Source organism: Vulpes vulpes, chromosome 10, assembly GCF_048418805.1.
Source record: "Vulpes vulpes isolate BD-2025 chromosome 10, VulVul3, whole genome shotgun sequence".
Classification (NCBI taxonomy): domain Eukaryota; kingdom Metazoa; phylum Chordata; class Mammalia; order Carnivora; family Canidae; genus Vulpes; species Vulpes vulpes.
The window spans coordinates 81,775,551-81,801,291 of NC_132789.1; the positions used below are offsets into that span (position 1 = coordinate 81,775,551).

Consider the following 25,741-nt stretch of genomic DNA (forward strand, 5'->3'; position numbering starts at 1 on the left):
GCTCATCCTTACCTGGTGTTCCCTAATCTCAAAAGCCGAGTTTATTATTCTACATAGCACTTATCATTCGATAGGTATTTGCTTGTACTCTGTGTTCTTTCTTATTCCCTGAATGTAAGCTGTGTGTGGGAAGGAACTTTATCTGTACATTATTGATGGAGGCTTTATCTCTAGAACCTAGTATAGTGCCTGGGCACACAGCAGTAAAGAAATACTTGTAGGAATAAATGAACATTTAAAAAATTATTAACAGATTACAAGAGTTCATTAATATTGTTAATTCTGATGCAACATACACGGCATAGAGCAGGGATCATTAGACGATGTACATGAACATTACTCTAGTGAATAAGCCTCAGTGTAGATTCAATATAACGCCTTTAAGAATGAGGTCATTTCTCAATTTCCTACAGTTCTTATACATGGCACACCACTTCTTAAGGTCAGATTACAAGAAAATCAGTATATAAATGAATTTTGTATTTTCCTATAAATAAGCATTATTAGTATATTTTATTTCCTAAAGTAATTGCTAGCAAAAAAATAAAAGCTAGTAACTGCTAGCTACAATTTCTTCCCCGACTTTTAATCTTTAAAAATTTTAAACCTATGGAAGAGTTGAAAGACATATACTCTTCTCCTAGAACCATAATTAACACAGTGCTATGTTGTCTCTTTACATATATGCTTTGTTTTGGCCTGGACTATCTGAAAGAAGTTCCCAGACAAATATCATGATCTCTCCCTAAAGATTTGAACATATATCTCCTAAAAACAAAAGCATTTTTGTAATAAACACAATTTATCATACCTGAGAAATTAAGTCAACAACATCTCTATTTTGCTCTCGTGTTCAAATTTCTTCAATTGTCTATGGATTCTTTGAAAACTTAAAAAGAAAAACAATCCACAATGCTATCCAGTTCAGTTGCCCTAATGGCAGATCGGTCTTTTTATTTCTTCTATGCTTCGACCTTACTGAAAAGTCAAAATAAATCACACTGTGAATTTATCTGAGTGCTCCTCACAAATTCAGGCTAAATGTTTTTGGCAAGAATGCTACATAGATGAACTTGCAATAAGCAAAATGTACGGCGTTCCCAGCACTGATGCTGGAAATTTTTTCCATGAAGCATCTATTAACATTTTGCAAAGGACTAATGTTCCATAGAACAGTTTAGGAAACACCTGGATATATTTAAAAAGAGAGAGAGAGAGAGAGAGAGATGAGAAATGAACTAAAGCGTTAAACAGTTTGTAGAATAAAAACCGGTAAGGATTAAAAACCATTTTTAAATTAACAAGCTGCCTCATTTCCTTCGGTAATGCAAACAGAGGTTTGCTAAAAACCCCAAAAATAAAAAAAAAAAAAAACAAAACAAAACACAGGGATCCCTGGATGGCTCAGCGGGTTAGAGCCTGCCTTTGGCCCAGGGCGTGATCCTGGAGTCCTGGGATTGAGTCCCACATCGGGCTCCCTGCATGGAGCCTGCTTCTGCTCTCTCTGTGTCTCTCATGAATAGTCTTAAAAAACACACACACACAAAACATTGTCAGACGAATAACCCCCAATTCAAAGAGATGAAGTAACTTCTCCCCAGTTTTTGTCTTTATTGTATTTACTGTGTTCAGGAGCTGGGATTTGAAACCAGATTTGAGTACATCCATGTTTTCCAGGACTTACTGTTTAGTTTTCTGTAACTGACTATACTCGAGTAAATTACAGTTGGGGTAAAAGTGGTGGGCTTTTAGCCTCAAAAATAATGAAGACAGTGAAGAAAACCAGCAGTCCATTTTTTAAAATTGCTCTATATCCAGCAACAATGAACCCATATCAAGCACTTGAGGAAGGCCTAACCCCTCACAATGGCACATGCGCATTATGGGGGGGCGGGTTGCAGCCTCGGCTTCAGATACTGATTATAACAGAGCCCCAATGATGACCATTTCTATTTGCCTTATTGGTCCCTATTTATTGCCTATCGGTTACAGCAAACATTTGGGAGACTTCATTTTTCCCTAAAAACCCTAGAACTCAGGTACAACTCAGGTTTTATCACGTATTATACAATCCAACAGGCTTTCAAAAACTTAGTTCCCGCGCTGCCCCCGCAGCGACGTAGCGAGCATTAAGCAGGTTCGCGTCCATCTCCGCTTCAGCGCGGAGCCTTCGCGCCCTCGGCGACGGTCCAAGGGCAGTCGCGGGTCCTTACTTTTGGCCCGAGTTAAAATGTTAATAGCAATGGTTAACTTTTAAGAAAGATGAAAACCACAAAACTCTGCCACGACTTAAACGCTTGAGCTGTACTTCGGGCGACATTCATGCCCATAGGCTGGGAAGTGCTCTGCGGGGCTGGGAGTCTTCCTGCCGGGGCCGGGGGGGAGGCCGGGGTGTCCGGGACCCCACGGCTCGGCCTCTACCCCACCCTGGAAGCCTCCGCGCTGGCGGGACGGTGCGAGCGCTACCCCCGGCTCCGGAGCCGACGGCCAACGCCCAGCCGCGGCAGAGCTCCCGAAGCCGCGAACGCCGCCCTCCCCCACCCCTTCCCGACAGCTCCCCGGCGCCCCGCCCACCGCCGCGCCGACGCGGGCCCGCAGGCCTCCGCGCGCACGCGCCCCCCCCCCCCCGCCGGAATTCCGCGGCCACGTCCGCCGGGCCCTAGCCCCGCCCCCGCGCCCCCGTCCGGGCCCCGGGCGCCCCTGGGCTTCTCGCGGCGGGCGGTGCGCCTTGCGCCTGCGCGCCGTGGCCAGCGCGGGGCGGGGCGGGCCCCGCGCGGCGGAAGGGGCGGGGCGGGCTGCGCTTCCGCGGCCTCGGGCGGGTGAGTCCGGAGCCGGGGCTGGGCTGCCGTAGGGGGCCCACCCCGGCGTCGGGGGCGCCCCCTGGAGGATTTGGGGTGGGGGAGGGAAAAGGAGACTGTTACTATGTTGGGTGCTCCTGGGAATGCGGGGTATGACGCCCACTGGCAGGCGTCGGCAAAAGGGGTTCCACAGAGAAGTTTCGTTGCTTTTTTTTTTCCTTGAAAAGGAAACGTTCTCGACGCGGTGATTTAAAATCTGCATCATTTTAGGCAGGTTTGTGAGCTGACCGTTCTGCCACAGTAAGGAGGCTTTTGGAAAGGGCGTTGGTCCCTCCGCTGCCAGAGCTGGCGGGTGGGTAAGCGGAGAGTGGATCGGAGAAAGCACGGAGCAGTGTAGCTACTACCAAAGAGTGAAATCAAAACTCCCCTTCCGTGGAATAAAATCCAGGGTGCACCCCGATGTTTCTAGCAGCAATGTCCACGATAGCCACACTGTGGAAGGAGCCTCGGTGTCCATCGAAAGATGATGGATAAAGAAGATGTGGTTTATGTATAAAATGGAATATTCCTCAGCCACTAGAAATGGCAAATACCCACCATTAGCTTCAACGTGGAGGGACCTGGAGGGTATTATGCTGAGTGAAGTAAGTCAATCGGAGAAGGACAAACATTATATGGTCTCATTCATTTGGAGAATATAAATAATAGTGAAAGGGAATAGAAGGGAAGGGAGAAGAAATGTGTGGGAAATATCAGGAAGGGAGACAGAACATGAGAGACTCCTAACTCTGGGAAACGAACTAGGGGTGGTGGATGGGGAGGAGGGTGGGGGTGGGGGTGAATGGGTGATGGGCACTGAGGGGGGCACTTGATGGGATGAGCACTGGGTGCTATTCTATATGTTGGCAAATTGAACACCAATAAAAAATAAATTTTTTATTATTATAAAAAAAATCCAGGGTGTAAAAGTAGGGCTCAAACTGAAAGTCGCCCAGAGAATCTAGGCTTTGTCAGATACTCTGGAGAGGCCAAGTCCTTTCCAGCAGTCGTGCCGTATTCAAATTTATATTTGTCTTTAGCAAATGAAAGAGCATCTAAGCAGCAAGGGCATAAAATTTCTTATTTTATTACCTTTCTTAAGAGCTGTGCCCTAATACGTATACTTTGGAAAACGAATAGATTGCTGTAGCTTTTCCAAGTTGGTAGAAAACCCCAGTTTCCAGGACGCCTGTGAAGATTCTTAATCATTTCGGGGTCATCTGCAATGTCCAAAATACTCTTTTACTGGTAAACACTTAATACTGTTTTGTGTTCACGGTAATAAGAATTTTTATAAAGGAACAACTCAGCTATTTTAAGGGCTGCTATTAGAGGCAAAAGAAACATGAAAGTTTAGATAATCACAAGAAATCTAAATCTCAACTTGAGATATTTGAAGATGTCTAAAGAAAACGTGTATTTAGCATGGAAAGGACTGGTGAGTGCCTGAAACATTTGCCCCTCAGCTGACTATTACCATGTGGGCATGTGAGTCCCTCATAGGCAGATCACACATAGGGCTCCCTGAGACCATTTTGGATTTGAACTTAAGTGATAGCAATGGGAGTGAATGAAAATGTTTAATGGTGATGAAATTTAGAAAAATAGAGATTTCTCCAACAGATTGAAACCTAAAAAGTGGAAATTGGGAAATCTGAGTCTTAACTGGAAAAGTAATAAAAGGTAAAGTGGACAGAGAACCTTAGAATATTCCCTGATGAGTTCAGTATGTATTTGGTACTACTCTTATATAACAATGACCTATTTAAGGGTTGCTTGTTAAAAAAGTCATTCTTCTCTACTAAAATTTCCTGAGATTATTTGAAAAGGACAATGTAAAATCTTCTGTGGGGGATGGTGGGAAATGGGAAACAGATTATTGGCATCTGACAGTTTATCTTCAAATCAAAAATGATTAGCATTGAGAAATGGAAACACATGGTGTAACACTGTATTGCCTGTATGAACTGTGCTTTGCTGCAGACACTGACCTAATGTATTGATTTTGGAAATCCTGTATGCTTTTTCTTGCCAGAGTAGTTATTGAAATTGAGAATATTCATTGGATCAATGTCAAGACAAATATCCCAAGTTAGACTGGCTGCTGCTGAGCAAATTTTTAATGAAGGAAAACATCCATATATTGAAATAAGACTTTAAAAAGAAAGTCCTTAAAATAAACATATTTACTGTAAAATCTAGAAAAATGTATGTTTTCAAACATTGAACAATCAGCCTAATGGAGTTATTGACCCAAGCACAATTATAGTATACGTTAATTCATTCTATGACCAATAAACTATGCTGTGGGTACAAAGATAACCCATAGTGTAGGCGGGACGAACAACTCAAAACAATGTGACCAATATTAGAGTAGAGGGATGTGACCTATACATGATGACAAGAGATAGGAGTGACAATTGAAAGGGCATGGGAAGGGGGAGCATTGTTTCTAGTTTCAAGAACTTAGTTCTTGAAGGCTGAAGAGGAATCTGTGAGATTATTAAAGGAGAGAAGGGCATTCCAATCAGAAAGAACGTCACAGACAATGGGCAAAGAGTATGTTTTTTCTGGGACCTGTGTGCAAATCAGAATAGTGACAGCAATGCGGTAAAAGTGAAGGAGGAAAATGAATTAAATTGGAAAGGTAGATAAGAGCACTCCTAAAGAGTATGTAATATTTTTGTAATAACTGTCTTCACTGGATGGTAAACTTTATGATGTTAGGACCTATGTTGGGTCCATACACCAATGTATAGCACAGCACCTAGTGTGTGCAGTAGGTTTCAATAAATAGCTGCTGAATAAATGAATGGCTGAATTAAAGAAAAACGGTTTCTTTTACAGATAAGGCAAAGGGGACTCTAAATGTATTTTAAGCAGAGGAGTAAAATTTTACATTTTATGATAAGTGGTAATATGGAAGGTGAATTAATAATGGTCATAGAGGTAGCTGTAGTAGATCAGGGTTTTTCAAACCTAATGTTGCGCCTGTGGTCGTTTGCAGTCTGCATTTTAAAATACAGAATAGAGGGGCAGCTCAGGTGGCTCAGTGGTTTAGCGCCATCTTCAGCCCAGGGTGTGATCCTGGAGACCTGGGATTGAGTGCCGCGTCAGGCTCCCTGAAGGAGTCTGCTTCTCTCTCTGTGTCTCTGCCTCTCTCTCTCTCTCTGTGTGTCTCTCATGAATAAATAAATAAATAATCTTTAAAAAATAAAAAATAATAAAAAATAAAATACAGAATAGAAATATAATATTAGAATGTATCACATATACTAACAATGAGAAATGTTTTGTGAAACTTTTCTTTCACTTATGTTCCTATGTGTTGACTGATGTAAGCACATTTCTTCCTATGGGCATTGATCATAGCTTGAAAGCCTTTAGAGTAGAGAAATATGGGAAGGAGGTGGAGAAGGAGGAAATGGATATAAAAGGTATCAGAGGGGCACCTGGTTGACTCAATGGGTTAAGCCTCTGACTTTTAATTTCAGCTCAGGGCATAATCTCGGAGTGGTGAGATCAAGCCCCACTTCAGGCATTATGCTGGGTGTGTAGCCTGCTTAAGATTCTCTCTGTCTGCCCTCCCCCCAGCCCACCCAACACTTGGTCTCTCTCTCTCTCTCTCTCTCTCTCTCACTCTCTCTCTCTCTCTCTCATTCTCTGTCAAAAAAAGAAAGAGAGAATTTAAAAAGAGATATTGGAGGAAAACAAATGTGAATCTTAAATGCTGCCGTCCATATCGAACCTTTTTCCCTGAGAGGGGAAAAATGCCTACTTCATATTTTTCATTGTATATTAATAACATCCTGGTTTATTAAGAATGGCAAGGCTTTGAGGGATCTTACTGAATGTTGTAAATGTGAAATTTCTCGTGTATTTAGGTAGTACTGAGCTTAAAATTATAGGATGAGACCTCCATGATTCTCAGGAATCATGAAAATTCATTGAAACTGTTTGATTTGATTTTTGGCTAAGTTTTAAAATGTCTTTCCATAAGAAAGCAGGAAAAGGTGCTTAGTTACACAAGTAGATGGGAGGTCTTTCTCCCTACCTCGATGATTTTGCCACTCTAGTAGATTTAGTTTTTTCTGTCGGTGACATGTTATAAGAGTTGTTCATACAAGAATGAGTTACATGTTATGCCCTTGATTGTCAAATGTGAATTATTCTCTAGAGTGAAAAACATTTTAAAACTGTAGAAATTTGGTTGTTCTGTCAACTAATACACTATTGGGATGTCCTACTGGTAAGGTTTGCCCAGAAAATGTAAACCTATTTTTCATTTTGGCCTAAGCAAAGAAAAGAAACAAAATGAAGAAGACAGTTTGCCATAATCATTCCTTTTTTTTTTTTTTTAAGATTTTATTTACTTATTCATGAGAGACAGAGAGGCAAAGAGAGAAGCAGAGAGTGAGGCAGAGACAGGAGAAGCAGGCTCCATGTAAGGAGCCCGATATGGGACTCAATCCTGGGACTCCGAGATCACACCCTTAGCTGAAGGCAGAAGCTCAACCACTGAGCCACCCAGGCATCCCTCATTCCATATTTAAATGTTATTTGGTATTCCCTTGGTGCAACATTACACCACTTCTCTCGTATACATCTGGATTTTTAAAATCTGTCATTTCTCCCAAGTTCTGCCGCTCGTTGTGAGGCCTTGGTCAATCAGTGTAACTTTACTGAGCCTCACCTGTAAAAGAGAATCGTGTGTACTGTTGTGAGGCTCAGCTGAAGAAATGTATGCAAAAATATCTCAAACATGATAAATGGTCAGTGAAAGGTAGCTGCTGCTCTGCCATTCCCATGGTCCAGAAGGTTTGGGGGCAGCAAGAAAATCAGCCTCCATGGAGAGATTTGAAGGTGTAAAAACCTTGGATTATATACATCTGGATAGCTTTTTGGTTTTAGCAAATGATGTCATCCTTTTCCTGGCTCTTTTTTTTTTTTTTTTTTACTTAAGGCCTTTTAAGATTTGTATTGGCATCAAAGAGCAGACCACTTCGCAATCCCAATTTGTACTAAACCCTGCAATATAAACCATGAGCTTGTCAGCACGGATTTTCTGAGAAAGACTTCGATTACATTGTTGTAGGAAATAACTCTTCTGTTAGAGCAACCTGCGTACTATTTATTAGACAATTTTTTCATCTCATTTAGAGACTACTGTTTGCTTGCATTATTATAAGTGGACATATTTTCATCTAGTAAATCTCATTACTAGGTCTTGATTCCTTACAAACTTATCTTTCTGTTTTTCTGTTTTGGAACATTAGATGTCAACGGTGCTTTGATTCAAAACAGGGAACAGGAACCTTGAAAAAAATTTAACACATTACTATGCTGGATTCTGAGGAAACATAATAAAATATTGTCTTTTCTTTAGGAGGATCATCAGCTGGGCTGAGGGATAAAATTAGTGGGGAGAGATCTGTAAGTGGATAAATTAGAAAACAAGATGAATAAAAGGCTGTGGAGCTTTGCAGATGGAACAGTTGATTGCCTGGGAAAGGTAGGGGAAGATGTGTCTTAGAAGACGTGATATTTGAACTGAGTAAGACTTTGTCAGGCAAAAAAGTAGAAGATAAGCATCCTAGACACCTAATTTTTATTATAGCATAAAGACTTTTTTTAAAGCTGCCATGCTCAAAATGATTACTAGCCCGTGTGTATCCCATTATTTCAGAGTACTGTTGAACTTCATATCTTAATGTGATGATTCTGATAGAATGTGCATAGAAGCATAGCTAAAACATGATTATCACTTTTTTCACCTTGTACATAATTCTTTTTACTAGGTTTTAAAAGTATATATGCTAATTTTATGTCTAATTTAGAAACTGACATAAATATATATTTAATGTAATGCTGATAGTCATAGTCACTGTTTAAATTAAGGACTCATCAAGTTTGATTCTCACATTATGAAGAAATCTCAATACAGAAGGAAGCAAGTTACAGGTTATAGATATAGAAGTAAAATTAAATCATGAGTAGTTATTAGATATTTCTTATTAAAAGTATACAAATTTTGTTTTATCTTTTAAAAAGATTTTTTTTACAATAGCAATTGTATTAGTTTTCTTTTGCTGCTATGACAAATAACCACAAACTTAGTGGCGTAAAATAACACAAATTTATCATCTTACAGTTGTGTAGGTCAGAAGTCTGACATGGGTTTTACTGGACTAAAACCAAGGCATTAGTAGCCCTTTGTTAAGACATGGACATCTTTGGGGGGAGGGATCATTATTTTGCCTATAACAGAAAAATATGATTAGCTAAAAAACAACATATAAGCACTATAATACCATTTAGCTACAGACGAAGTTGACATTTTGACATATGCATTTCTGTGCATGTGTGTGTAAAATTTTATGAAAAATGGTGTAACAACTCTTTATCTCTAGCCACTCTTCTGCTGATCTCATTTGGTCTTATAGATTTAATTAACACCTAAATATTAATGATTCTCAAATTTACACTTAAGCTCTGACCTCTTTCTTACACTAGTAATGCAACTTCCCACTTAGGACCCCACTTGGCAGTTTGGTAGGCATCAGTCTTCCCCAGCTCATGACAGGGCAACTCCATCTTTGCTGTGGCTCAGGGTAAAACCTGTGCTGAATCCTTGACTGCTTTCTTTCTCTTCCATCCCACATCTCATTTATTAGCAGATCCTTTAGAATTCATCCAGAATCTGATTTAACACCAGCCCCACCTGATCCATGTCCTCATCAGTTCTCAGTTCTCATGTGCAGTATTGCAGTCATCTCTTAACTGGTCTTCCCATTTCTGTTCTTGCATCCCCATCAGATCTTTTTAGAACAGAAGTCAGATCAGGTTCTCCTTTGTTCTCTTGCTTCCCTTCTTGTTCGAAGTCAAAGTTCTTTCAGTCATATCTATGGCTATATATCTAACCCCCTCTTTGGCTTTCTCTCTTATGCTTTCCCCCTTGCTTATTCACGTCTAGCCACACTGGCCTCCTTATTTATATGTCTGTTGTCTCTCTTCCCTTACTGTGTTAGCTTCAGGAGGGCAAGAACTTTGTTCTGTTTTGATCTTTGTTGTATCCCCAGTGCTAGACTATTGCACGACACATGGTAAATGCTCAAATATTCATTGAATGAATGCTTTATAATCTTGTTTCTCTCTCTCCCTCTCTCTCAGCATATTACTTTGCTGTTTTTTGATCATAACTATGTTGGGTAACGAGATAGTCATGGTAAGATTTGTTAATTAAAGGGCATATTTTAAATAGCTAATTTTTTTTTTCTTAGACCACATAGCATCTCTCCCTAAGGGAGGGTAGGCCTAGGTTTGGTAGTAAGAATGTTCTGTATCTTGGTCAGCATTTCCTCTTCTGTGTTCTTTGGCTCTTCCTAATGCCACCACACTGCACACTTTTTTTTTTTTTTAAGTTTATTTATTTTAGAGAGAGAGAGAGAGAGAGTGGAAGGAGCCGAGGGAGACAATCTCAAGTAGACTCCCCACTGAGCTTGATTTCATGACCCATGAGATCATGACCTGAGCCAAAACCAAACTAAGTCAGATGCTTAGCTGACTGAGCCACCCACGTGCCCCTCACTACACACTTTAAAAAAAAATGCTTTTTACTTGCTTTGGGAAGGCCAGGATTAGTAATATCTCTTTACCTTTTAGCTAGAGGACTTTTCTTTAATCCTAAAATAATTTGTTAAGAAAAAAATGCCATAGTCAGTCCCGGCCCTCCCATTGTCTATGACATTAGTCACCTAACTCACTCTTGCTTTCCCTCCCTTGTTAAATGAGAATAAATCATCATAATAATAAATGTCAGCATAGAATTGTCTGGGAGAATAAAGTGAGATGAAGTGCTGGGATTATGTCATTTAGAGTAATATAATAAGACAGTCCGCCTTAGAAGGTGTAGTAGATTGAATGGTGGTCTTCAAAAAGATATACCCATGTCCTAATCCTTGGAACTTGTGAATATGACTTATATTTGGAAAAAGAGGTTTTACAGATGATATTTAAGTTAAGGATCTTTCTTTCTTTCTTTTTTTTTTTAATTTTTATTTATTTATTATAGTCACAGAGAGAGAGAGAGAGAGGCAGAGACATAGGCAGAGGGAGAGAAGCAGGCTCCATGCACCAGGAGCCCGACGTGGGATTCGATCCCGGGTCTCCAGGATCGAGCCCTGGGCCAAAGGCAGGCGCCAAACCGCTGCGCCACCCAGGGATCCCTCTTTCTTTCTTTCTTTCTTTCTTTCTTTCTTTCTTTCTTTCTTTCTTTCTTTCTTCTATTTTCCTTCCTTCCTTCCTTTCATTATTCCTTCCTTTCTTTTCTTTCTTTTCTTTTCTTTTCTTTTTTTTCTTTTTTTTTTTTTCTTTTCTTTCTTTCGAGTGTGTGCAACCAGGGGTGTGCAGAGGGAGAGGGAGAATCTCAAGCAGGTTTCATGTCCAGCACAGAGCCTGTCTTGGGGCTCAGTCTACGACTCTGAGATCATGACCTGAGCCAAAATCAAGAGTTGATGCTTAACTGATTGAGCCACCCAGGTGCCCCTAAGTTAAGGATCTTGAGATGAAATCATCCTGGATTATCTGTGTGGATCCAATTCAGTGACAAATCTCCACGCAGAGGAGAGACACAGAGGATAGAAGACCATATGAAAGCCAGAGGCAGAGATTGCAGTTGTGCGGCTGTGAGCCAAGGAACACCAGGAGCCACCAGGAGCTAGGAGGGACAGGAAGAGTCTTCCCCTAGAGCTTTCATAGAGAGTGCAGGCCTGCTAGCACTTTGATTGCTGACTTCCAGCTTCCAGAACAGTGAGAGAATAAATTTCTGTTGTTTTAAACCACCCAGTTTGTGGTAATTTGTTACAGCAGCCTTAGGAACCTAATATAAAAGGTCCTAGTAAAATGACTGGACCATAGTAAAATAATATTGTCGCCACCAACACTAACACTGTCATGATTATTATTCTTTTTTTTTTTTTTTTTATTCATGATAGAGAGAGAGGCAGAGACACAGGCAGAGAGAGGGAGAAGCAGGCTCCATGCTGGGACCCCGACGTGGGACTCGATCCCGGGTCTCCAGGATCACGCCCTAGGCCAAAGGCAGGCGCTGAACTGCTGAGCCACCCAGGGATCCCCATGATTATTATTCTTAAACCTAGTATGGGACCTGAAAAGCAGTATATGCTCAGAAAATAGTGAGTGGTTGAGTAAAAATAACAGTTCTTCCTTATGAGCTTCCAGTCTGTAGGAATGGCAGTGGTATTGTTGAGAAGTGTGCTTAAAGAGAGTTTCCAAAATAGATCCCTTCTTAATACTCTTCTTTTAGATGTCTTTTTGTATGTTTGCATGAAGGATGTTTTTAAATTTTTTTAGGACTGGTTTTACTAGGTTTTCCATAAACTGTCCTTTTAGAATAAGACTAATTTTGTACAAATAGAAGTCCTAATGCCCCTTTGTCCCCCCTCCCCCATGGAAAAATAATGAGCAGTTGTAGTTCTAACAATAGAAAACTTAAAATATGTCTTCTTTTTCCTATTAGAATTTATTTAGTAAAATTAATTTCATGCTGATTGGCCTTGAAATACAATTTAGAGATGTACTTTGGAGCACACTGGTAATTTATTTCATTCTGCTATAAGGTAGTTGAAAAATCAAAATTTTCAAATAGTAAACACAAATTTGGTAGGCCATATGTATCATTTGTATGTAAAGTCTAGTTTGCCACTGGAAGCTAGGTCTATGACCTAATTTGTACTAATGTTTTATAAATTGGTATAATAATAATAAAAGCTAATGTTTATTGAGGTCTTACTCTATGCTAGGCACTGTTCCAGGCTTTTTACTTGAGGTTTTGTGCATGAATTAACTGAATTCATTTTCATAGCCATCCTATTCTCTTTACCTGTTTTGTTAACTCAAGAGGATGCCGAGGCACAAGGTGGTCATATCATGGTAGCTTAAGTTGGCAGAGACTCACAGTGGCCAAGGCTCATAACCTCAGCACTTTCCCGACTTTCCGTGTACTGTCAGCTTCATTGTGGAATACGGTTTGAAATGGAGAGTATCAGTAAGTCTGTGTAAAGCCTCCTCATCTAATTCCATAGTGGTTCAGACTTCAGTGTGCTTTTTTACCTACAGAGATTGTGATGCCTGGACCTGGGAATATGCATTTTTTGTAGGCAGTTTGAGCCAAACTTAGAAATACCCTGATCTAGTTCCCATACAAACCTCACAGTTCTTTTCACATGAAGGCCTGGGGGTAGGGTGGGGGTGGTAATGGTGTGCTTATGTTAGGCCATTATTTGCATATATCTGTGTTCGAGGGTGAGCCCATTGAATACATAAATTTATCTAAATTTATGCCACAAGTGTCTACACTACTATTCACTTTTTTTATTTATTTATTTTTTTTTTAGAAAAAGAATAAAAGGCTAGCATTGGAGGATTTTTTTTTTTACCTTTAGAATGCAAAATAGGATGTATTTGACCTGAGGAAATTGTTAAGTCTGTAGACAGAAGAAAATAAGCATGACATAAAATTTCCACCCTAACAGGATTTTTTTAATATTATTTTTTGTTTAGAAGAAAATTTTAATGTACCTTGTATTTCACAGTAGAGCAATAATCCATCATTTGGGCTCCTCTGAATATTAACTGTCGGTGGTGGTTGGGGGGTGGAGATCTTCTCTTAGATTTGATAAGAAATTTTCACCCATTTGTACTGCCCAGAAGCTTGATTATGTGTGTTTAGAATATAGGGAAAACACTAAGCTTGCAGTTTTACTAACTTCAGTATCTTAATTGTATATTGAATTGGCAAAAACTATGTTTTTCTTTCTTCTAGGGAGTCACAAATCACATTGAGCCAAAAAACATCCAGTGTTTTCTGTGGTTACAAACAAAATGAATATTCCCATGCTACTGCAGCATTCTCACCAGCGTTTCCTAAAAGGCCTTTTAAGAACACCTTTCCGTCGTTACCACTTCATCTTTCACTCAAGTACTCATCTCGGATCAGGACTCCCTTGTGCTGGGCCATTTAATTCTCTCAGACTCCATTGTACAGAATGGATACTGCTGTCAAATGGTTTAAAGAGAAAATTATGTGTACAAACAACCTTAAAGGAACACACGGAAGAACTTTCTGATAAAGAACAAAGATTTGTGGATAAACTTTATACCGGTTTAATCCAAGGGCACAGGGCCTGTTTAGCAGAGGCCATAACTCTTATAGAATCAACCCACAAGAGGAAAAAAGAGTTAGCTCAGGTGCTTCTTCAGAAAGTATTAGTCTACCACAGAGAGCGAGAACAAATAAATAAAGGAAAACCACTAGCATTTCGAGTGGGTCAGTCTTTTTTTTATTTTCCTTTCGGTCCATTCAGTAACTATTTTTCTAAATTTTCTGCTTTAAAGTAAGTCTAAACATTTTGTAATCTAATGGAAATTATTTTTTTCTTTCCAGAATTTTGGGCTGGATTTTAAATGCTCCCTGCCCCCTTTTCCCCAAATATTAGTCTTTTTATGTTGAGGGGAAAATATCATGGTCATTTGAACCGAGGCTCTATATTTTAAGAGAATAATATAAGACTCCTATTTTGGCAAGAATCTGTGGCTCCCAGAATAGAATATGCATATGAATAACTGTTAACTGGTTTACTGCTTTCTCTTGGTAGTCCTTCTGCTTGATGGTCTGAAGTGAATGCCTTGTTTTTTGTATTTATATCAAGTATAATTATCCTTAGCACATTTCAAAATTCTACTTCTTAGGTGTTTTATTAGTCTCCCTACGGCAAGTCTCACTTCTTTCAGGTACTTTTTGTTAAAGTTTCTGGGAGTTGCTTGACTCTAAGCCCAGCGATCTCAATACCAAAATGTGTTTTAAAGGAGAGACCATATTCATTTGCTGTCTAAAAATATGAGATGTTCACTTGATTTCTTGAACAATTGATGAGGTTACATGATTGCAAATAAGCTTGTTATATATTTTTTAATTGTGCATTTTTAAACAATTTAAATATGTTTGGGTGGAATGAGAGCTTTTCATGATGGCAAAGTAGGTGATTCCAACCAACCGTCCCACTGAAAAGAACTTGAAATGGTAGACGAAGTGCAGAAATTTTGTGAGGATTGAGTAAATACACTTAAAAATTGACTGTCATTATATTAGACATATATCTTAGTTTATTGAAGATATGGGATTAAAACCTTCTAATTTTAGGGTAACAGGGTATAAATTTTTAAAGATCATTTCAAAAAGAGTTCACCAACATATCTGGTACTAGTCTGCATTGTTCATAAATCCTATTCTTCTGTCCTGAAGGAACTCTCATTTCGAGAGTACTGTGTTGACTGTTGTTAATCTTTATGTATTGTGTAGACAGACAAAATAGCAGACTCCCAAAGAGAAATTGCAGTTATAACAAAGTGTTTACTTATTACATCTAAAGGATATTTGAAGAGAAAACATCCCAGAAATACACTGAGTTAACCAGCAACTCAACAGTAACTAACTAGTAACTCACAAATTTTCATTGCTATTCTGGTTCTTTCATTTTGGTCTTATGGGGCCAGATAAACCTGTCTTTATTGTAGCTATTTTATCACCATCATAGATACAAGTAACAAATGTTTGTTCCGCACCCATAAAGATGTTTAAGAAAGAGACCTGCCCTGAAAATTACGGAAAGGAGCCAAGCATACCTATGACATATACATACTTTGGAATATAATTACAATTAAATGCTTAAATATATATATTTAATGCCATGTGCTGTTCTAAACGTTGCAAATATCAGCTCATCTAATTCTTACAACAACCTGAAGAGATACGTACTATCGTACTATCGTATGCGTTTTATTGCAGAGTGTAGTCAGGTACAGAGTGGTTAAGTAACTTCACCAGGATTACATAGCGCATAAGAGGCAGTGCTAGAACCAAAACTGGCCACCTGGCTCCAGGGTGTGGTGCTCTTAGCTGCCATGCTCTGTGAACTCTCCAAGCAGAAAAATTTTCTGCCTTTCTTAAGACTAATTTTTTCAGGATTCAGCTTATATCCTATATTTTGAGTATGGGTAAGATGAAGAAAAATTATCTTTCATAAATAGAAAATTATTTTTGCAATCACTGGGAATTTCTAGAGTAGTGAGTTGTTTTTCTGATGGGGAGATAAAGTGTACAGCAATGGGGTAGGTGGAATAATCACTGATCATGATGAAATGTGGGAATTCGGCACATTAACAACATAGGCAATGAAGTCTGTCCAAAAAGATCTATGTTATTGTACAAAGGCAAATCATATTTTTACAAAGTGAATTTGAAGAACATATGGAACTCAGAATTGTTTTCTTCCTATATTCCTATTACTCAGGAACTTAGATAAATGGTTTTTTGTTTAGGAAATGTTAAAATACTTTAATGATGGCTTCAATACATTATGAGAAATAGAAAGTAATCTAATATTTGAGTAGAACTTATCATAGTGCTGATCTCATTCCTTTCATTAAATTAGGTTTCTCTCTAACATAGGATTGTCTGGGCCCCCTGGTGCTGGAAAATCAACCTTTATAGAGTATTTTGGAAAAATGCTTACTGAGAGAGGCCACAAATTATCTGTACTAGCTGTGGACCCTTCTTCTTGTACTAGTGGTGGTAAGTATTGCTGATTCTTTTTAAATTGCAGAGCAGGGGCTCATCGGGCTCCCTGTTACATAATTTAATGGGAATTTGCACAGTCCTGTGACTTCTAACCTCCAGCTGAGTTTGGTCTCACTGAAAGGAGAGAGTTTTAGGGGGCGAGGCAGAGATTGGGGCCTTGGGCTCCTTAGTTTGTGGGTAGTCCAGGAGGAACTTGGGGACTTCTTAGAGAACTAGGAAAAGGGGGCCAGAAGTTAAAAATCAAAAGCCAATTTCAACTCTGTGTCTATTCAGCTGACGCTAGGCCCCTCTTCCCTTCGTTGTTTTTTTTCCTGGCTGTATCAGCCCCTACACGGTTCAGAAATTGGGTCCATGTCCTCAATCACTTTTTTCTTATATTGTCGTAACATCTCTTAAGCTTATGAGTATCTTACTGCCTTTTATAACTTGTCACCTGTTCACATTACATGTTCAGTGAAACAAAGCTCTTAGAGGGACCATGTAACACGCCACTGTTCTCCCTCCAGCACTTAGCTTGGTGTGTCCCTTCTAGGGCTCAGCAACTACGTAACTGGTTTGAGGGGACACAGTCACTCAAAGTTTAATTGCAGCTCATCAGAGAGAAAATGAATGAACTTAGTTTCCTCAAAGGATCATTTCAGGAAAATATCAAGCATACCATATGAATATTCAGGAAACTTGCTTCCCTTACCCCTCTCACATTGCAGTTCCTCATTTAACAAGTATTTGAATGTCTACTATGGGCAAGGCACTGTACCAAGAAGGCACTGTCTTGTGTGATGGTGACTGAGACACAGTCCTCTTGGCCTTCTAAAGGTTTATATCTAATGAGGGATTCAGACATGTAAACACAGGCCACTACAACATAATGTGTGTTGCGAGGGGAAAATACAGGGCATTTAGTGGAAGTGTTTGCTTTACATACTATGGGTTTATTGTTAAAAAAAAATAGAGATGATATCATATTTCAAGGGCTTTAGGTCAGTAGAGAGGCAGACAACAATTTCTGTTACCACCTATTGAGAACTTTAGCTGAGAATATGCACAATTTTTAATTCACTATAATAAAAATGTTAACCATAAAATAAAATTTTATTTTATGTAGAAACACTCTAAGTTTCTACATTTCTGTTATTGCTCCAGTACCATATATTTGAAAAACAGCATGATGCTAAAGTTGAGAAGTATTACTTTTTTGGCCTGGAATCAATCTTTGTTGTGCTTTGGATTCACAGACCCTTTGCAGGAGCTTTGAAACCACCCCGGCAGTCTACAACAGACAGTTTTGTACTCATTGGCCGAGACCATTAGAGGAGAGAGTAATTTCATAATGTTTAGTTCTGTATATTAGGATCTATCAGATAATAATTTCAAGTACAGCTTTGGCAGATTGTTGACTTACACAGAGATGATTTCATGTAGGAAATGACTTTAGAAAAAAGTTTTGTGTGCAATAAATAAGGTAGTTAAGATATGTGGTAGAAGTATGCTCTCTAGAATTAGAACCTATGAGAACTCTAAACTGGAACCATGAGGGGAGAGATCATATCTATCTGTGAGGGACTTCTCAATGTTTAGCATCAACTTTATGTGGAAAACTTAGCTCTTAGGCAGAGTGGAAAATTAAAATCCAAGTTAGAATAGCACTATACCTTCAAATGTTGTTATATGGCTAAAGGAAAGTAAAAGTTTGAGGTAATTTCATAGTTCCAGGTCTTTTAGTCTTCTAGAATTTGCGAGGAGTGATATTTGCCAAAATACTGAAGTAAGCCCTGGAACATCACTAGTTTTATTCCATAGGAGGCATTATATTCAGTGCCTACTGTGAACAAGCACTCATTACACAATCTGTAAGGCATGATTCCATGGGCAGGGAGCTTATATTAAAGCAGAATTTCTCAGCCTTGGCACAAATGGCATTCTTGTTTGGGGCAGCTTCCTGACACTGAAGGATGTTTAGCCTTGCCCTCTATCTACCAGATACCAGTAGCATCCTACCTCCAGTTACAAGTAAAAATCTCGCTAGTCATTGCCAGGTTTCCTCTGGGGGCAAACTCATCCCCTGTTGAAAACCATAAAGATAACAATGTTAAGATGACAGTAAAGAAACCATCTTGGCTGAATGGAAGATTGGTTTAGGGACTGTGGAAGCTGAAATTGGACGGGTAAGGTAGGGCTGCATCCTGAGGGCCTTTTGTGGTAGGCTAAAGAATCCAGACTGGAACCTCTAGTCAGTGGAAAACCATTACAAATTTTGAGGGGCTTGAAATGTTATACATGATTACTTTGGCATCACATACACAGTGTTGCACCAAAGCTCAATAATATGAAATAATTTTGAGGTTTTGGGAGGAATGTCATAAAGCACTTAACCTGGGAATTGGCTGACAATTGGCCCTTATAGGTGTTCCATGATTATAAAATGTAACTCTTTATTTTAGGATCACTCTTAGGTGATAAAACCCGAATGACTGAGTTATCAAGAGATATGAATGCATACATCAGGCCATCTCCTACTAGAGGTACTTTAGGAGGTGTGACAAGGACCACAAATGAAGCTATTCTGTTGTGTGAAGGAGGGGGATATGACATCGTTCTTATTGAAACTGTAGGTGAGTGTGATTTTCTATTTCATAACAATAAAATACTATTATAACAAATGCTATATAAAGATAAGTGATAACTAACAACATTGTGTTCACTCACCATATATTTACTAAAGGTAGCTTGGATTCTATAGGAGATATAAAAATACAGGCTATAATCCTGACCTTAAAAGAATAGCCATGTATCTGGAGAACTGTTACACAGAGTGGTATGTTGTAAGTGCCAGAGGAGTACTGTAACCATTGGAAACAATACTTAATTCCTGTTTTGTTTAAGTACATTTCACATGTCTACAATATTTGCTGAGAAAATTCATGTAGTTGGGTATCTCTTTAATTCAGGGCCATGTTTTATTTCATCTTTATATCCCTAGTACATAGTTATACACAACGAAAATACTGAAATGGGAACCCCAAGAAATCCACCTGCTTATGGAAAGACAGTCTCCTGTTACTGAGTGATAAATGTTTGTGACACAACCTGACTCAGGTTTGAGGGATCAGGAAGACTTCCAGGAGGAGGTGACAGTTGAACTTAGTGTTGAAGGAGGAATTGTAGTTAAATAGAGAAAGTGGAGGAGACAGCCCCTTTACAGAACCATGGTTTGCTCAGGATACTTGGCGTGTAGAGTGTGGAGGTGCATAGAGGGTAAAGAGAGATGGGCTGGAGACCAGAAATGTACAGGCAAGTAGTTCCAAGCAGGCCTGGTAGTTCCACCGTACCCTCAGTGTTTCTGGCTTCTGTCCCTGCTCCCCATTCTTAGCGCTTAGTTTCCATCCGCAGGATTGCTCTTGGGGCTCTGACAGTCACATCTGCATTGCAGGCAGGAGGAGGAGGGGGGAAGAGGGAGAGTCAGAGGGAGGGGACCAGGGCCTGCAGAGGAGGTGTACCTCCTAGCTGGGTTAGCCCCCTTCAAGAATTTTCCTGGAAACCCCATCTAGTGACTTCTGTTTTTACTCATTAATCATCTTTAGATGAACTGGGGTCTGGTGATGTGGGCTTTCACCTGGTGTGTAGGTGCTCCTCACAACGCCGGGGTTAGGAAATGGGGAAGAATAAATATGGGCTGGACAACTAGAAGTCTCTGCCAACCCAACAAAGGACAGAATTTTGAGAGGAGTTTCAGTGTAGCAGGTGATGTGGAAATCAGATTTAAGTGGATTGAAATTAATGTGAAGTAATGAACATTGATTTTTTTTTCTGGATACTTAGCTATAAAGAGAAAGTGAGAAATATGGTGATAATTGGAGGAGGTTGTGAGTTCTGTCCTGCTTTTTTCTTGTCTTGTTTAGTTTTTGGATGGAAAAGACATGAGCACAGTTCCTATGAGGTGCTGAAGGGACAAGAGGTGGGGGACTGAGGAGAGGTCAAAGACAAAGCAGAGCAAGGGCCCAGAGGAAGTGGGAGGGAAGGAGAGGCTAATCCTCAGAGACCTGAGAGGTGCCAGGGAGCAGAGCTGGTATTGGAACCTGTCTGTCTGTGGAGGGGCAGAGGGAGAAGCTGAGGGAGCCCTCACCTTTATTTCACTGCCAAGTGGGTGCCATGATCCTCCTTGTGGGGGAGGTCATGGGACTGTGACAAGCGTCTGGAAAGCAGCTGACTGAAGGCGCTCACGGTCATTGCTTTGACCAGGCGGTGCAGGGCGGGTGGCAGATGGTAGATGCCATGGCCCTGTGGTGGTGCCTCTTCTTGGCCATTTCTCCGGCATACTTACAGAGGAGAGAACACAGGGAGTTGGACTGACCCATGGGTGGGTGGGGGTCTGCAGGGCTCCTAAGACGATGACAAGACCAGAAAGCTGAATGTCTTGACAGGCATGGTCTAGGTTAAGTGAGGGAGAGAGGAGAGGTCACAGGGCTTCTCATAGGGAAGGCAGTGCATTTAATAAATTCTTCAGAGGTGGGGTGTTTAAAGTGGGATCTGCTTGAGTGTGTGACCATGGGTACGAGTGAATGAAATGATGGTCAAGGTAGTTGAGAAAGTCTAATCACTATGAATATTTTAGTATATAGTTGTGATTTACAATTTCAGGTGTGGGCCAGTCGGAGTTTGCTGTTGCTGATATGGTTGACATGTTTGTTTTACTGCTGCCACCAGCGGGAGGAGACGAATTGCAGGTGATTATGTTGACTTTTTCTCCTTCCAAAACACAAAGTATACATCTCTGAAAGTACAAATTTCCAGTGTTGTGTTTCTGTAAAATAAGTTGCTGTTAATGTAGGAAAAGAAATAGCATATTTCATATTGGCTAAAATAGCTAAGTCAAAGGCAGATTCTCTATGTTTCTTCCCAACTTAAAGAATTTATGACCTAGGGGATCCCTGGGTGGCTCAGCGGTTTAGCGCCTGCCTTTGGCCCAGGGCGTGGTCCTGGAGTCCCGGGATCGAGTCCCAGGATCGAGTCCCGTGTCGGGCTCCCGGCATGGAGCCTGCTTCTCCCTCCTGCTGTGTCTCTGCCTCTTTCTCTCTCTATGTCTATCATAAATAAATAAAATAAATCCTTAAAAAAAATAATTTATGACCTTGAGCTAATCATACAGCTTAGATTTTTCTACCTGCAGCTGGGAGTGAATGGAGTACATGGAGAGCTCCAACCAAAAGAGACCACTGCAGTGTAGGTGTTTGTAGTACAGAGATTGGGGCATTTTTAGCTATAGGGTCATTTTTCCTCAAATGCAAATTAAAAAAAAATTTTAAACGTGAAGGAAGGGATCCCTGGGTGGCGCAGCGGTTTGGCGCCTGCCTTTGGCCCAGGGCGCGATCCTGGAGACCCGGGATCGAATCCCACATCGGGCTCCCGGTGCATGGAGCCTGCTTCTCCCTCTGCCTGTGTGTCTGCCTCTCTCTCTCTCTCTCTCTCTCTCTCTGTGACTATCATAAATAAATAAAAAAAAATTAAAAAAAAAATAAACGTGAAGGAAAACTTCAAAGACTTTGTTTATGGAAATGCAGATGTTAGCGATGGGTGTCTTTTCTTTCTAAGCACTTGATGCTGGATGGTTTTGCATTCTGCAGGGTAGCTCCCCCCACCCCCGCCCCACCCCCCAGACGGAATCCATCACGAGACAATTGGAATTGTCTCCTGCCACTCATTCAGGTTGTGTCTTGATGGTATATTTACTGGAATCGTGAATGTATTTTAACATGTTAGTCTCTAAATATGGAAGAGAGAGTATAGATGACTTCCATAATCCCAACAACTGGTACTTTTGAGTAACTTCTCTTGAGTAATCGTGATTCCTGGTACCCAAGGCTTGGCCAGTTGCAGGGGAAAAGTTAGCTAATGAAGTGTGTGACTCTCGAAATCTTAGCATTGACTGGTGTCCCATTTTTTGCTATAATTAAATGAAGTATTTCTGACACATCACTGTCTTTTTCACTTCAGGGTATCAAAAGAGGTATAATTGAGATGGCAGACCTGGTGGCTGTAACTAAATCTGATGGAGACTTGATTGTGCCAGCTCGAAGGATCCAAGCAGAGTACGTGAGTGCACTGAAGTTACTCCGCAAACGTTCAGAAGTCTGGAGACCAAAGGTCAGTTTGCATTCCGTTCCGCGTTTCTCAGCCTGAGTGGACTGTGCACAAGGTTAGGAGAGGATGTGAGGCCCAGGCTAGATATATAATCCATCTTTGTTTGCTTGGATGTGAGGTTACAACTTTAAAAATTATGACAAAACCAGCACAGGTAGTCATGATTTTAAATATAATCCTTCAACCACTAGGTGTCAAAAACTAGATGCAAGGAGATAGATTAGATTACTTAATGCTTGACTTGAGCCATTAGGAAGTGATAGCAAATCCATTCTGAAAGGAACCATTCTTAAGATTATGGAGCAATTAGTGATTCGATTATCTATATTAGAGTTTGAGTAGGAGAGAAGAAGCTTTTGATGTGATAGCTTCCCTTCCCAGTATGCTTGCTGGGTGCTATCTTCAGTAAGAAAAAAAAGAAAAGTTCTGTAATAAATGGTATGATAACACTGATGTGGGCAGCTTTCTGTGCACGAGGACACAGTAATTAGAGAGTAAGCTGTAGTCACTAGCGTGAGAACAGCAATGACCTCTCTTATTGTCCACTCCCCACAGTCATGTTGTCTACACTGGGTATGGGGCCATCTTGCCTGTGAGTCTGTGCCGGTGCAGGTGCGGGGTGCTTGGCTCTTAGCACTTGCTGAATCAGGGAACTCTGACACAGGGAATGGGGCTATTTTCCCAACTTTGTTTCATTTTCTAGCACTCAGACCTACCCAGCATTGCCCTCATCATCCTCGTGACCCTCCCACAATTCATCTACACTTCCTCTGAAGACCAGCTGAGCAATCCTAAGTCAAATTAACCCTTGGGCTAAAAATTTTGCCCTGAAATCAGTATCTTGTTTCTGCACGTATTAGTAATCATAGTAAGTGACCTCAGTCTATTTCTGGGTATATTTTACTTCACACAGTGATAAAATGTCTCAGTTTTCACTTACCTATTTTCATACACCGTAAGACTCAATTGGCAGATACCAGAGTCCCTATGAAGATGTTTCCTACCGTTTTAAGTAAAACAGTTTTGGTTTCTTAACTTTTCAATAGGTAATTCGTATCTCTGCCAGAAGTGGAGAGGGGATCACTGAAATGTGGGATAAAATGAAAGAGTTCTGGGACCTCATGCTTGCCAGTGGAGAGCTGATGGCCAAACGACAGAGGCAGCAGAAAGTGTGGATGTGGAATCTCATTCAGGAAAGTGTGTTAGAACATTTTAGGACCCATCCCACCGTCCGGGAACAGATTCCTCTTCTGGAACAAAAGGTGCTCAGTGGGGCCCTGTCCCCAGGACTAGCAGCAGACGTGTTGTTGAAAACTTTTAAAAGCAGAGACTAATGGAGTTTATCCTATACAATGACTTTATCTATCATTTCATAAAGTATTTTAATATTAACAGTCACTTGAATGCTTATGTTTTTGGTAATTCTTTTGTGGTGCCCTTGGCCTCATTTGTGAACCATGCTTAAAAAGTTGAAGAACATTGGATATGGCTGGCAAAGTTCAGGCCGTCGGCAGTATTTATAAGGGGCCTCTTGTATGTTACTGATTTCCACTTCTTTCTCTTCTTATACCCATGGTAGCTGGTAGAATAGTTCCTTCTCATCAGTCACTAGCAGAGAAAGCTGAAGAGAATGGGGAAAGCTCATGTACCTTCAAATGTTTTCTTTGATTTGGTATTCTGAGTATCCAGAGAAAATATAACCAAGACTGACCACATTTCTGAATTCTTACTTCAGGCCAGAATCATACACAATGGGTTTCTAAGAGGTGAAAGTCATGATTGATACTTAATGTACCAGACTATTCTTGGAATTTCTGAAATGGGCATGTACCTGAGTAACAAAACAAATGGGATGTGTAGTGATGTGAACACAATTTTAAAGTCTACTTGTCTAGACTTGTGCACCACCCCCGCCCCCATAATAGGTAGCAGAGCCTGAAGGGAATTAGGGGAAATCAGCTTCAAATAATGAGGCCCATTAATCCCTAAGAGTTGGAGTAAACCCTCAAAAGACCCAAGTGAGGTCCCAGTGATTCAAGAGTTATTCAGTTTGAAATTATCAAAGTCTTGCTTCTCTTCCTTCTTGGTCATTGGACTTCATAGTAGCATCTTAAAAATCTATCTTACTCCTGATAAGGAGGAACAAGTTTTGTGTTCCAGAGGAAGCATGGCACAGTAATAAGGGGTTGGGTTCTGGGGTTGGACTGTGTGGGTTTAAACTTTAAACCTAAATCAGTTGTTTATTAGCTGTTTAAGTTTAGACAAATAACCTACCTCTAAGTTTTAGTTTCTTCCCTGCTAAAAGGGAATTGACATGTTAACTTTATAGGTTTGATGAGGATAAATGAGATAACTCAGGAGAATCATTTTGCTACTGTGATGGTACATGGGGAATATCCAGAGACTGCTTGCTATTATTATTATTTTAGTTATAAATACTTGAAGCTGTACAAATCTTATATATAAGTTGAATTTTCTCTCGTGGTCTTACAATTACCATCATGCTCTTGTGATGTTTTATAATTCTCTTTAAAGTACCTGCTATAGTTAATCTTTAAATATATTTTATACTGTTTGATGGTAGGTATAAGTATGTACATCTGAATAAAATTACTTCTAACCATAAAATTTCTCCATTGCACAAAATTTCTTCCCAGAAATTCTAAACCTATACTATTCTGAATCCTTTAGAATATTTTACATAGTATGTCAGTTTTCACTGTTACCCTCTTATCTGGAATTAAATTACTTGAGTATTGGGGATGCCTGGGTGGCTCACTGATTGAGCATCTGCCTTTGGCTCAGGCCATGATCCCAAGGTCCTTAGATCAGGTCCTGCATCAGCCTCCCTGCACTCTGCCTATGTCTCTGCTTCTCTTGTCTCTCATGAATAAATAAATAAATAAAATATTTTTAAAGAATTACTTGAGTATTATTTTAGCAAACATTCCATAATTTTTTAAAAGGATTTCTGTTAGTGGCATACTGTTAGTGGCATCTTATATGAGGGCCAGGAGAAACCAAAAGATTATCCAGTCAATTCACCTAGTTTTAGAAAGGACAATCATTAAACTGGATGAAAACCTGTTTTTAGAATCTTCCAGAGAAA

General features: G+C 40.0%; 1 protein-coding gene across 10 annotated transcripts in view; it reads left to right on the forward strand.

The window, feature by feature from the left end:
• The window catches only part of MMAA (metabolism of cobalamin associated A), a 52,229-nt gene extending 26,969 nt beyond the window's left edge, over nt 1–25,260 (forward strand). For 4 of the 10 annotated variants that reach the window (XM_026018149.2, XM_072724770.1, XM_072724771.1 and 1 more), the window contains 6 exons: nt 13,681–14,184; nt 16,366–16,488; nt 18,936–19,106; nt 21,133–21,218; nt 22,486–22,635; nt 23,679–25,260. In XM_026018149.2, the coding sequence (XP_025873934.1) occupies nt 13,740–14,184; nt 16,366–16,488; nt 18,936–19,106; nt 21,133–21,218; nt 22,486–22,635; nt 23,679–23,966 (1,263 nt within the window). In that variant the 5' untranslated portion in view covers nt 13,681–13,739 and the 3' untranslated portion in view covers nt 23,967–25,260. Of the gene's footprint in view, nt 1–2,754; nt 3,443–8,222; nt 8,350–12,756; nt 12,904–13,680; nt 14,185–16,365; nt 16,489–18,935; nt 19,107–21,132; nt 21,219–22,485; nt 22,636–23,678 lie in introns of those variants that run through there. The other 6 variants (XM_026018151.2, XM_072724769.1, XM_026018150.2 and 3 more) reach the window with 6 other exon arrangements.
• Nucleotides 25,261–25,741: the final 481 nt, after the last annotated feature.